The sequence below is a fragment of the Formica exsecta genome, unplaced genomic scaffold (assembly GCF_003651465.1).
Source record: "Formica exsecta isolate Colony F162 unplaced genomic scaffold, ASM365146v1 scaffold699, whole genome shotgun sequence".
NCBI lineage: Eukaryota > Metazoa > Arthropoda > Insecta > Hymenoptera > Formicidae > Formica > Formica exsecta.
This window is the reverse complement of record NW_021853465.1, coordinates 47,780-60,292: the sequence shown is the minus strand read 5'-3', so window position 1 is coordinate 60,292 and position 12,513 is coordinate 47,780. Positions and strand designations below refer to the sequence as shown.

Sequence of the window (12,513 nt, the reverse complement as noted above, 5' to 3'; positions counted from 1 at the left end):
GGCGATCAGATTCTCCGAAAACACGCTTCTACTATGAAAATTTGGTTTTGCGATCATCGCCTCTGCGCCATATCTTCCATCCCAATGTGTCACGAGCTTAATATTAACGTGATTGCGCACATTGTCCATCGTTTTGTCAAATACCGCATTATTCATTAATTTATACAAATTTTTTCTTGTAAAATTATTGTGTATGTAAAATTATTTACATCAAAGTACGTGAGATATGATGAAGGTTTCGATGGATCGTACGATTGCATATACTTGTTATTAGCATGTGCATATCTGTTGGAACATTGACTCAAGCCGCCGCGTATTCCGCGTTCGATAAATAAAACCATGTCGAAATCCGTAAGCAACTCGAATGTAATATTCGTATGTTTCAACATGACGTCCCACGTGTATAGGGAAGAGTATAGTAATACGCGGGGTCGAGCCCATAACTTTTAATACAACTCTCGCGGAAATTTTCAAAAATATCTGCTAATAACAAGACATCAATTTTGAGATACAAATCGCTATATTCGCCCAGCGTTCGAATGGAGAACCGCTCCCACACGTTCTCGGAGTGCGCGTAATCTCTCTCGGATATCGTGTCACCGGTCAAAGAACTGTAAAATGATTCGCGCGGTGGTAAACACATATCTTGCAACCTGTCGACGCAGTCAATATATTCGTACGGAAAGACGCCCTTCCGTGTTAATAAATTGAAATTGTCATTCGGTAAATTTTGAAATTCAGATTTTAAAATTTTGAGTTTGTCTTTATTCAAGAATGATGCCAATTTATCGAGACTAGCTGTGAGAAATTTATACGAATCGATCAAACGTAATTTAATATGATTTTTTGATTTCTCTTCGGCAAGTTTAACATTTTTCGTAAACGATATACATATTTCCTTTGTTATTGGAAGTAACTTGATTTCCCCTTCGAACGCTGTAGCTATTTTCATGATAATAAAATGTGCGTCGTAACCGGATAAATTATGAAAAACTATTGGAATGCAAAAAGAATCTTTATAATTTAAACTGCAATTTGAATGCGCGGGACCTCTGTATCGCCCGGTCAGATGGCAATGATCGCGTACGCGTGTATCGTCTTGTACGAATGGTTTCTCGCAAATGTGACAATGTGTCGCGCTGTAAAATTTTTTCCATTTATCAGATGTTAGATTTACCATGCGGACATTAGCTGATAAAATTGTTTTTACACGTCGTGAGCCACTTGTCCTTATCGCTCGGTAATCGGATAGCGCACTCGTTCATCTCTCGACAGTCCACCGTATGTGACTGTAATTTGTCATTCGAATCAAAGTAGTGCAAACATCTGTAAAAGAAATACTTTTTTAACTTTTGTTCAAAGATTTCTGCAATATAATTTATTAAATATATACGTACCGATCGCAGTTATATTTTTGACCATTATGTTTGCTCAATTGCGATCTTACGAGCCTGGATAGATTCTTGATCCACGCGAAATGTCCAACGTTGTTGTCTTCCACGTACAGCAAGTTGACGTGTTTGTCTCTTTTCAGCTCACTCAGACGTATCGGGACAATGTTTTTTTTCTCGATACTATATACATTGATTGAGATATCGTTGGCAAGTTCAAATTTTTTAATTTGGTTCACAGTCACTGGAAACTCAATGTCCTGGAGATTCAGTACTGTCGTTCAGTACTGCGGATACGAAGATTCCCGATCCACTTTCAATTTAGCTGGATGTAGAGCGGCGACCACAGATCACGCGGATGTCATCTCAGCCCAGATGCATCGAAAAAGTTTTAGATTACTTATATATTAGCACAAATTAACCTTGATACTTGTTCTTGTATTTCACGATTTTGTCATGTTTTGACACGCGCGTTTAAATTCTGATATCTGGGCTGAGATGATATCGCGAAGCAGCAGCACATCGGCGCTTGAAAATTTTATATTATGCTGCATTTTTTGCGCATTCGGCTAAATTTCACACCTGGGGGTGATGTCATCGCAAAGCAGCCGTACATCGGCGCTTGAATAGAAAAATTGAAAAAAATATCGCGTCGGCAATAATCCCCACCACATTGCAATTTTACAACGCTAATACATATTTTAAATATGTTTAAATTATATATGAAACCGCCAACTCTATTCTATTTATTCAATTTTGAAAAATGCGTAGATCATATGTATTACTGGTTATGCGAAAATAAGCATATTGTAAATGAAAAATTCAAACAATTTGTAACTGTTTTACAACGTAATAATATCGCTAATGTATGCGACGCTGCAAAAGCGATACGTGAAAGTGATATGTTTAACAGCGAATCGCTCATAGATTGCGAGTTATTGACATGTGCTGTAAATGATATTCTTCACGATGCTTGTAATAAATAAGTTATTTTACTAATTATCTGTGAGTTTAATTATTTATCCCATCCTTTATGTATGTATGTATGAATAAAAACGGTGTAATATATATACACAGTCTGCAAAATTTAACTTGCGAACGCTATCTCTCTCTCTCGCACCGCTTTACGAACGCCGTATCTTCCAAGTGCATGCTTCGCGCTATCTCTCTCTCTCTCTCTCTCTCTCTCTCCCAAATACATGCCTCGCGCCATCCTTCTCGCGCTATCCTTCTCGCGCTATCCTTCTCGCACCGCCTTGCGAACGCTATCTCTCTCTCTCTCAAGTGCATGCAAACGCTATCCTTGTCTTACGCTCATATCGCCGCGATCCCCCTCTTCCCCGCGGGTCCCTCGCCTATCGGTTAGGACGCGGTCCCCCACCCCCCTCTCCGCGGACCCCTCGCCCATCGGTTAGGACGCGGTCCCCTTCCCCCCTCTCCGCGGACCCCTCGCCTACCGGTTAGGACGCGATTCCCCCGCGTGACGTCATACCTCCCCGCGCCGGTTTCCCCTCGCCCCTCACCCCCCCTACAGAGGACCTGGTTTAGAACTCTCCTAGATACACTACTGTATACGTAGGACTATTTCTATAAACTAACTTAAATATCCAGTTTTTCATTGTCAGACTATGTATAAATTTTGATTTTTACCAATCTTTGTTTGTTAATAACTTTTTAATAAGCAACGTGATATCTTGGGTGAGACAGACGAAAGGCCCTGTCAACAAGACCAATGATCGTGCCTTTTTATGACAAAATGTATGCTGTGATTCAAAATTGAGATATCTGAAATGTAGGTTTGTGAAACCAATCGAACTCGACCACACCATTGTTGGTAATAATGGTGACGTCAAGGAAATTCAGTCGATTATTGACTCCCTCCTCCATCGTGAATTGTAATTTTGGTAGTATCAGAGAGAAGCCTGAGAAAGGCAATGCCGGCCATTTTCGTGGGACGCTTTTTCTAGGCCGTACAGCAGCGCCGTGCATCCACTTTTAGGAATTGGAAACACTTACGCACATCCACTTTTCGGTACTGTCGGTCAAATCTCCATATGGTTCATGTCCGTGCTACACCCACTTTTCGATACTGTCGGTCATTTGGTTCATATTCGTGCTACATCCATTTTTCGATCTTTTCGATAATGGTAGTACACTGATCGCTTGACAAAGAGAGATGATCGCGCCGTCTTTGTCTCTCTTTCATCGCGTATGTGTGTAGTATCCGTGAAGGTACAAACACCAATACGTTGAGCACACTAGAGAGCCTCTAGGAGAGAGAGGCGCCAACGAGTCATGTGACCAGCCATTTCGTGATTGGCTGGCATAATATGGGATAAAGTTCCGAAAAGTACTCACCCCCGATTTTTTTGAAACTCAGTATTCTTACGTATTTTGATGCGCTGATTACGAATATCATAGTAAAAATTGGCGACTATTTGATTTTCATGGTAAAAACCATGAGAAACCCATAAAAATTATAGTTTTTACGCTTATCTCAGTAAATACGGAAAATCATGATAAAGGTTTTAGACAAAAGTTTTAGATCTCACAGAGATAAACATTTTATGTCCTATTCATTTTCACCGTACAAGTGATAGTTTTCGAGAAAATCAAAGTTAAACATATATCTCAAACCAATTGCTGTATTGGTGAAACTACAAAGGCTGACAGTACTGCGTAGAAGTCCCAATATATAACCTCGCTTTGCATAGAAAGTTGCAAACCTCGCTTCGCGTGGAAAAGTGTATGCGTGGAAACAGTGGGTTCCGCCCCCCTGCGGGAGGCTCTACTACCAATAAACTAGACAAATAGGTTTGCGTGGAACCTCGCTTTGCATGGAAAGTTGCAAACCTATGTGGAACCTCGCTTCGCGTGGAAAAGTCTATGCGTGGATGTGGCGTTCCTGTTATCGACAATTTCGTTATCGACTTAATCGACTCGAATTTATCGATATATTTCAATATATATATTGTATGCTATTGATTTGTTGTTACTTAGTAACGATATTTATTTATTTTGTTTGTAAAAACATTTATTACTTTCTTCCCCTGTATCTGACATTGTATACATGCATTTATAATTGATTAAACATTTATTATTAAATAACAAGAAAGTCTAGTAATTTTCACATAAGTTCCCACAACTGGTGACCCCGATGTGATATCGTTAAGTGCGGAACTTTAAAAATGGTGACTAAGAAATCTGCAAGTCCGATTTCTTGTTCAGTGAGGAATTGTGAAAACTTCTTGGAAAATTTACGGCTTTTCTTCGACAAGATCTTCTAGTCTTCTTGGTAGCTGAGTTATTATTCGGCAAGTTCCTTAGACTTCGTTTTATAGGACTTCGAAAATTCTTCGAGATGCCTGTCGACAGAACACTGCCCGCTACTCCAGGATCAGCTTCAGCTCCAGAAGATCAACAGGATCAGCATGCCAATAATATGGAAAGATCAGCTCAACATACTAGCAACGAGCTGAAAAATTCAGGTGAGTCTGGTGAAATCAATGCCAACGAATTTCGTCTTCTGAAGCTTCCGATTTTCTGGCATAAACAACCAAAGCTCTGGTTTACTCAACTCAAGAGCGAATTTTTGGTTTTTCGAATTCGTTCGGATGATATCAAATATAGCACAATAATAAGACATCTTGACGAACAAGCTCTTTTAATAGTTGCTGAGATAATTGAGAGACCACCTGAAAAAGATAAATATGTAAATTTAAAGAATCTTCTTATTAATCGTTTTACTGATTCTGATGACAAACGGCTTAGACAATTATTGGCTGGTATTGAATTGAATGATAAGAAACCGTCTGATTTGTTGAGAGAACTTAAACAATTGGCTGGAGGAACTATTTCTGATAATGTGTTACATTCAATTTGGCTTTAAAGATTACCTTGTCGTGTTCAAGCAACTTTAGCAGTTATTGAAGGTAGTCCTCTGATTAAGTTGGCCGATTTAGCTGATAAAATCATGGATCGGGAGTCTGGACTTCAAGTTGCTACAATAACTCCTTCAACTGAGCCTTGTGTTGCTAAATCTTGTGATCTCGCCGATCTTGAACGTAGAATTTCAGCTTTAGTGGTCAAGCGTTCTAGAGATAGGTCAAGATCTAGATTTAATGGAAAGAGAAGATTTAGGTCGTCATCAAGAAATAAGAAAACTGATAAAAAGGATGAGCAAACTTGTTTTTACCACAGGAAATTTGGTAATAAAGCCATCAAATGTACAATTCCTTGTGCTATGTCAAAATCCTTCACAGTGAACCAGGAAAACTAGATGTTCCGTTGAAGGTGGAGACGGCTGTCAACGGTTCACCCAACAATCGTCTCGTTATCACCGATAAATATTCAGGCCTTAATTTTTTGATAGATACAGGAACTGACATATCTCTGGTTTCAAAAAGGTCAGTATCAAATACTCCGTCTTCTTCTTTAAAACTCTTTGCTGCTAACGGAACCAAGATTGATACCTATGGTTCAAAAACCTTAGCCTTAAATCTTGGATTACGCAGAGTTTTCAAATGGAAATTTTGTATTGCAAGTATTCAACGACCTATTTTAGGAGCAGACTTTTTGAGTCATTATGTATTATTGGTTGACATGAAACGTAGACAATTGATTGATACTATTACTAGTTTAACTTACAAAGAAAAGTTGTCAAGAATTAATCATTTGACAGTCTGTACAACTTCACCAGATTTACCTTTCCATAAAATCCTTGCTGAGTTTCCAGAGTTAACTCGTTTTGCTCCAATTTCAAATAATAAAATACACCAGGTAGAACATCATATCATCGTCAAAGGTTCTCCTGCTGCTTCGACTCCTCGACGATTATCTCCTGAGAAATTGAAGTTCCCAAGAGATGAATTTAATACAATGATGGAGCAAGGAATTTGTCGACCATCGAGTAGCTCTTGGGCGACTCCGCTTCATATGGTTCCTAAGGGTGGATCAAATTCTTGGCGACTTTGTGGAGATTATCGTGCTTTGAATGCAGCCACTATTCTGGATAGATATCCTCTTCCACACATTCAAGATTTTACTGCAGATCTACACGAAAAGAACATATTTTCCAAAATAGATCTTGTAAAAGCCTACTATCAAGTTCCTGTTGCAAAAGAAGATATACCGAAAACTGCTGTGACTACTTCTTTTGGACTCTTTAAATTTCTGGTAATGCCTTTTGGTCTTCGAAACACTGCTCAGACCTTCCAACATTTAATGAATAGTATTCTTTCTGGTCTTGACTTTTGTTTCTGTTATCTGGATGATATTTTGGTGGCCTCGTCCAATGAAAGTGATCATTTCAAGCATCTGCATACTGTTTTTACACGTCTGAAACAATTTGGTATGACTTCCTCAAAATGAAGGCTGGAATATAATGTTGTTCTTTTTATCTTTCTTAATCTTTGTATATCATCCACTCTTTATTTTAAGGGTATCTCTTCGGATATGAACCAAATGACCAACAGTATCGAAAAGTGGATGTAGCACGGACATGAACCATATGGAGATTTGACCGACAGTACCAAAAAGTGGATGTGGGTAAGTGTTTCCAATTTCTAAAAGTGGATGCACGGCGCTGCTCTACGGCCTAGAAAAAGCGTCCCATGAAAATCGCCGGCATTGCCTTCTCAGGCTTCTCTCTGGTAATACATATCAAAGTACGTACGAAGTCCGCTCTAAGCAGCGGTAGAGTGAACACGTGTTAGTCAATCTAGGATACAATATCAGTTTTACTCCGATTTGAGAATCTTTTGGAAATATGTTATATAGAACAAGGCTGAGTTGAGCCTTTATAATTACTGAGAAGAAGCCTCTTATCATCTCGGCATATCCGACGTGCCTTATGCGATTTTCTCATTTTTTTCACATCTGTGGCCATCACGTACCGATGTCGACGCCATCGAAGAAGCACATCGCAGAGAGGAGGTAGTAAATTAAGGCCGACCAGGAGGCGTCGGTTGAGCGAATCGCCTGAAGCTGTGGTCGTTGAGCCGTTGAAGACGACGCGTAGCTTTGTCAAGGTACTCGACTCCCGCATGATACGAGAGAAGACAAATCTTCGTCCGTTTGGCAATAGTACGACTGAGCGTTGCGCTGCATCGTTTCGCCAGTTGTTCCCGCGGGTCCAGACAGAACCCAACCTAATGACGTCCGTTGAGCTATAGGTTCGTGGGGAACTCCCTTTCGAAGGCCTGGCTGGAGGATTTTGGCGTAGACATCCGCGCCCAGCAGAATGTCCAACGGGTCCGGTTCCTTAAAGTCAGGGTCGGCGAGCTTCAGTCCTCGGAGGTGTGTCCACGCTCGTCGATCTCCTTTACTCCCTCCGCTTACGTTGGTGATCTGAGGAAAGACCAGTGCCGTCACCGTTATCGGCGGTCCTCGTCCTTGAGGTAATATCTGGAACTTGACTCTGCTGTTAACGCGACCCGACGGCTTCCCACCAACGCCGATTATTCGGGTAGAAGCTGCTTGGCGAACTAATCGCAATCGTCGTGCCAGTGAAGAAGTGATCATCGACGAGTCGGAGCCCTGATATAAGAGGGCACGCGCGATGTGCACGACCTCGTCTTGATCTGTTACGCAAACGCGAGCTGTAGCTAGAAGCACTGTTGCTTCTTGAGACCGCTGCGCGAAGTGCAAGGATGTCGCGACTTCGCTTACTTTAAATGTATCATGCAACGTCGTGTGGTGACGCGCGCGACACGATGAGCATGTTTTCTGCAAGGTACACTCACTTAGTTTGTGCTTGCCGAGGCAGTTGAAGCAAAGATTGTTAGCTTCAACGTGTTGTCTCTTTTCCGCCGCGGTTTTGGCCTTGTAGCCGTCACAAAACATGATGTAGTGATCTTGACTGCAGATAGAGCACTGTCCGCGTTTGCTCGCGGGTTTACGAGCGTGAAGTACGCGCGGACGGACGCCCCGAATTTAGACTTGATTTCGCAGGGCTAGTCTCCGGTTGACTAGACTGCAAGGATTCGAGCGTATGAAGTCGACGGTCTATGAACTGTTGCAACGCGGTATACGACGGAGGTTCCGTCGCATCACTGATAGAACTTTCCCACTCGCGACGCGACCGGGAATCAAGGAGATCCACGACGAGATGAACGAAGAGATTCTCGCCGCGCGTTATCGGCCGTCCGATGCTTTCGAGAACGCCGACGGTGCTCATTACGCCGTGATATAATTTTCTTAATTCGGTAGCGGATTCACTTTTGAGTTTCTGAAGAGCCGAAAATCGCGAAATGTAAGAACAAACTAGAAGACGTTTATTCTCGTAATATCCTGTCAGGATTTTCCACGCGCGATCGAAATTCTCGGCTGTCGTCGGCAAACTGCGTATTAATAGTTCCGCCTCACCTTTCAAGCACGTCTTCAAGTAATGAAGCTTCTCGACTTGAGCTGTGGAGGCATCTTTCACGATGAGTGAGTTGAAGAGATCCCGGAAGGAAGGCCACTCTTCGTACCAACCCGAGAATTGTGGCAGCTGGATCCGCGGCAAAGTCGTGCGCGATGTCTGCAAGGGATTCGCGCCGATGGCAGGCGCTTCCGCGCTGACCTTATTCTTCATGAAGCGGAGTATGTCAAGGAACATACACTTCTGTGCGATGTAAGCTTCCTCCGTAAGGGACTGCATGTCCTTCTTCAGGTAGTCATGTCCTGCCAGGGCGTCCCTGTATGCGGCGAGGAGCTTGTGTTGAATGTCGAATTTTTCCCAGTTGGATTCGAGGGCTTGTAGACGCGCTTCCACTAAGCCGATCGTATAGTGAGCAGAGCCTACTTTTTTCAAGTTCTCGTACGAGCGAGCGATGCGCCCGTAGAGGTCGAACCGCATGCTGATAGCAGCTTCCATGTCCTTACTCATCTTGAGGTTTTAGATGCAAGTTCTTCGGAGAAACACAAAAGAACTCACCACTGGCACTGCACTAACTTCACGTACCTGCACCGGACACAGAGAATCCGGCTCGAAGGACCAGCAAATGTTAGCGAGAGAGAGGTGGACGCGAGAGTGAGGAGCGCCGCGATATATGATCTCGATGAATAAGGATGACGTGGAACCGTCGGAAAGACGAGCGACTTGACAATATACAATTTAATGAAATTATATCTAATATTTCCGCAAGCAACGGAGGGATAATCTCGTACGAGGAGACCGCACTGTCGAACGATAAGACCGCACAGAGAATCGGTGGATCGCGGGCCGCGAAAGCGCACTGGATTCACTGTCGCGACGGAACTTAGCCGAGCAGCGCAAGAAGAACTACGCGTACGCGTCGATTACTTTTGGTCAAGAGCCGGCCGCGCCTTGTGTGCGCCTCTTTTATAATCTTGAATCCTTCTAGAAGGATCCAGAACGTATGACTCACTTTCTTTTGTCTTAAGGGAGCGAATTATGATAGGAAAGATTCGCGGTAGTTTTATGATTGACGGGAGCTGGCAGCCCCTGATTGGGCGCCACTGATGTCAGTTTAAAGCGCAGTGATAGGCTCGGAGTGTCGAAAAGCTCGTAGCTCCCGATAAGCTAGAGCAAGAGCGACTGCCTCGAAAGCGGTCATCTCTTTCATCCCGAATTTTCAGAAATTATCGATCGGCCGAGCCGTATCTCCTATCGCTTTAAATTAAATCTCGTTTAAGGCGCCTCGACGTTAAACCGGAAAAAAGCGCACATACTTTACTTAATATAATATTGAATACATATTTTTGGTAAAAATATTTCCGAAAGTACAGCTGAGAGAGAAATAGCTGAACTATATTCGGCAACTACAGCTACCAGTTTTATGTGTGCGAATGGACGAAGGATTGCGGGAACCGAGTTCGAAATAGCTCGAGAGAATCGATAAGCTTAACAGTGTCTTTATTTCGTAAAATAAATGAGCCTACAAGTCTTCGGCAATAAAAATAGTACAATATCCCTTTCAGCAAACTTGTTACCGCGGGCGACGGCGCAAAACCGCTATTCCGCGAGAGATGGAATAAACGATGCACTTCCGCGAGCAACGGAAAGGAGGCGCGATTCCGCGAGCGACGGAACAATCGGCTTGATTGAAGTAGCGATAGATTAATCGCGAGCGACGAAAATCTAGCTTGAACGTCATCGAAAACTTCGCGTCTCGTAAACGGCCGTACGAACGGAAAAGCGACCGACTTTTCTTCTCGAAGATTCGATTTTTTGAGATAAAAACGGCGCTGTTAGGTGACATTAGATTCGGCGGTATTTCTTTCTCATAAAAATAATAAAAAATGATGCAAACGAAGTATGTGCGCTTTTTTCCGGTTTAACGTCAAAAATTATTTAGTACTTCTAGTGTCAAGGCCACTTTAGACGATCTATAATTCATGACAAAATAAGGATTCTATTTATAACTTTTATTTAATTTTAATTATTTTGCAATTAATTTATAAATGCACTCACAATTTTTCGGATATTCTTTAATGTATACTTTTTATATATAATTTTGTCCAAAATTCTGTCGTGAATTGTAAATCGTATAAAGTTACTTTGAAACTAACATTCTCAATATATAACTTTTCTTTATCTATGTTCTGTCCTTTATATTCTTCTATATTTTTGTTCAAAATTGAAACATTAAAATTTCGCCATTATATTCAAACGATTGCCTCAGAAACCAAAACACGAGCGAGAGCAAAAAGCGTCGCGATCACCCGCTCGGTGCGTGATCGCGTTATTCTATAGTGAAAAACCGTGACAAACACCTGGTTCGAGAACGTTTGATACCGAAAAAACTTGTTATTCACATTGGCAGAGCGCGAGTTTCCGCGGTCGGTCGATTTAGTCTGCCTACGACAACGATTCGAGCCGGTCGAAATTCATCGACTTTTCGCATTCGCATTTCGCTTATTCTCGCTCGGGTAGCGTACGCAGTAGGCTTACTCGTCTCAAATTCGGTCCGAATTGTCTCGCATAATATTGCACTCATATTCTCGCGGCGAGCAATTTGGTCACATCTCAATTCGTGTTCTTTCATTATTTAGTGCTCAGATATTGTGAAAGTTAATTGTTTGGAGTTCCAGAGTCGACTCTCGTTATCCGCATCGCGAATGTCCTCTGCCTCGCGCTAAATTCCATCCAGCGTTCGCGGTCAAAATTTCCGTTCTCGCGAGAGTTTCTAGCAAGAAGCTCTTAATCAAGATTTCCGAACCGCGAAAAAGGGCAGTCATTAACAGAACATTTTGAAGATTTCCGTCGGACTTGCGGAATACGTGCCGTCGCTCGCTCCTATTATTTTGAATAAAACGAATAGTTAAAACATCTGCATTCAAATTTTGTCTATCCATCTCCTTATCCTCCAGCGGATCTACGGATCATAGACGAGCCAAGCCGCGCTAACATATGATTCTCGAGAATCTCGAGAAAGTGTCAGCTATAGCTGACTGAACGACTGAAAGGAACAGATCTTTTTCAATATTACTAATATGATTTTTTGGGAAAAAGATGTACACGTTGGCCAAGAGTGGATTTTTATTATTTATATTCTTTATTTCTTTAATTAATTTACATCTTTTATATATATACTACGGCAACGGGCAGAGTCTCAAAACTGGCATCCCTGCCTGGGGGCTGGTCGCGGCCCCCTGCGGGGGTTTCCCTGCCTTCCCTTCGGGAGTTCTTCCCCCCCCCCCTCCCTGCTAAGTCCGATCTCCCGGTCTGGCAATGGAAATATCCCAAATAACTTAACTAATAATACCAAAGCTAGAGAGCTAAAAAAAGCAAACACTCTAAAAATCCTAATATTCCTGATGCGGAACAAAACTATTCCCCTCCATCGCTCTCTACAACGGGGCGTCCTCCTTCCTGGCCTTCTTGGCTTTCTTCTTCCCAACCTTCTCCCCCTTTAGCAAGAGATCCTCCCCCTCCCTCCTCCCTCCCCTTCCCCTCTATCCAATATTCCGATATACCCCTCTACTCCCTCTCAAACAGCTTCTTCGATTTCTGCCAGAAAAATAAAATTTCCACCCTCGGAATGCCCTATCTCTTCCCCAGCTCATAACAGAATCGTAAATGCATGGATAAAAGAATGCTCTGACAAGCACTCTACTTTGAAGCTCCTTCGCCATGACCTGCTCATGGAAATTGCCAACGATTTGCTAAAACTAG

General features: G+C 42.3%; 2 protein-coding genes across 2 annotated transcripts; one reads left to right on the top strand and one right to left on the bottom strand.

Moving 5' to 3' along the window:
* The first annotated feature begins 4,752 nt into the window (after positions 1 to 4,752).
* Positions 4,753 to 6,895, top strand: LOC115243212. The gene is made up of 5 exons (XM_029820007.1): positions 4,753 to 5,201; positions 5,283 to 5,495; positions 5,654 to 5,797; positions 5,906 to 6,741; positions 6,831 to 6,895. The coding sequence occupies exons 1-5, from the start codon at positions 4,753 to 4,755 to the stop codon at positions 6,893 to 6,895; spliced, it is 1,707 nt and encodes a 568-aa protein (XP_029675867.1).
* A 1,391-nt stretch (positions 6,896 to 8,286) lies between these two features.
* Positions 8,287 to 9,261, bottom strand: LOC115243211. The gene has a single exon (XM_029820006.1). The coding sequence runs from the start codon at positions 9,259 to 9,261 to the stop codon at positions 8,287 to 8,289; it is 975 nt and encodes a 324-aa protein (XP_029675866.1).
* Between the last annotated feature and the right edge of the window lie 3,252 nt (positions 9,262 to 12,513).

Bases quoted from the DNA above. Each gene is read 5' to 3' on its own strand.
- LOC115243212 (XM_029820007.1), top strand. From the start codon at position 4,753: ATGCCTGTCGACAGAACACTGCCCGCTACTCCAGGATCAGCTTCAGCT. The intron at 5,202-5,282 runs GTCTGATTTGTT...TTGGCTTTAAAG, and splicing joins GAATTGAATGATAAGAAACC to ATTACCTTGTCGTGTTCAAG. The intron at 5,496-5,653 runs GTCAAGATCTAG...AATCCTTCACAG, and splicing joins GTCAAGCGTTCTAGAGATAG to TGAACCAGGAAAACTAGATG.
- LOC115243211 (XM_029820006.1), bottom strand. From the start codon at position 9,261: ATGAGTAAGGACATGGAAGCTGCTATCAGCATGCGGTTCGACCTCTAC.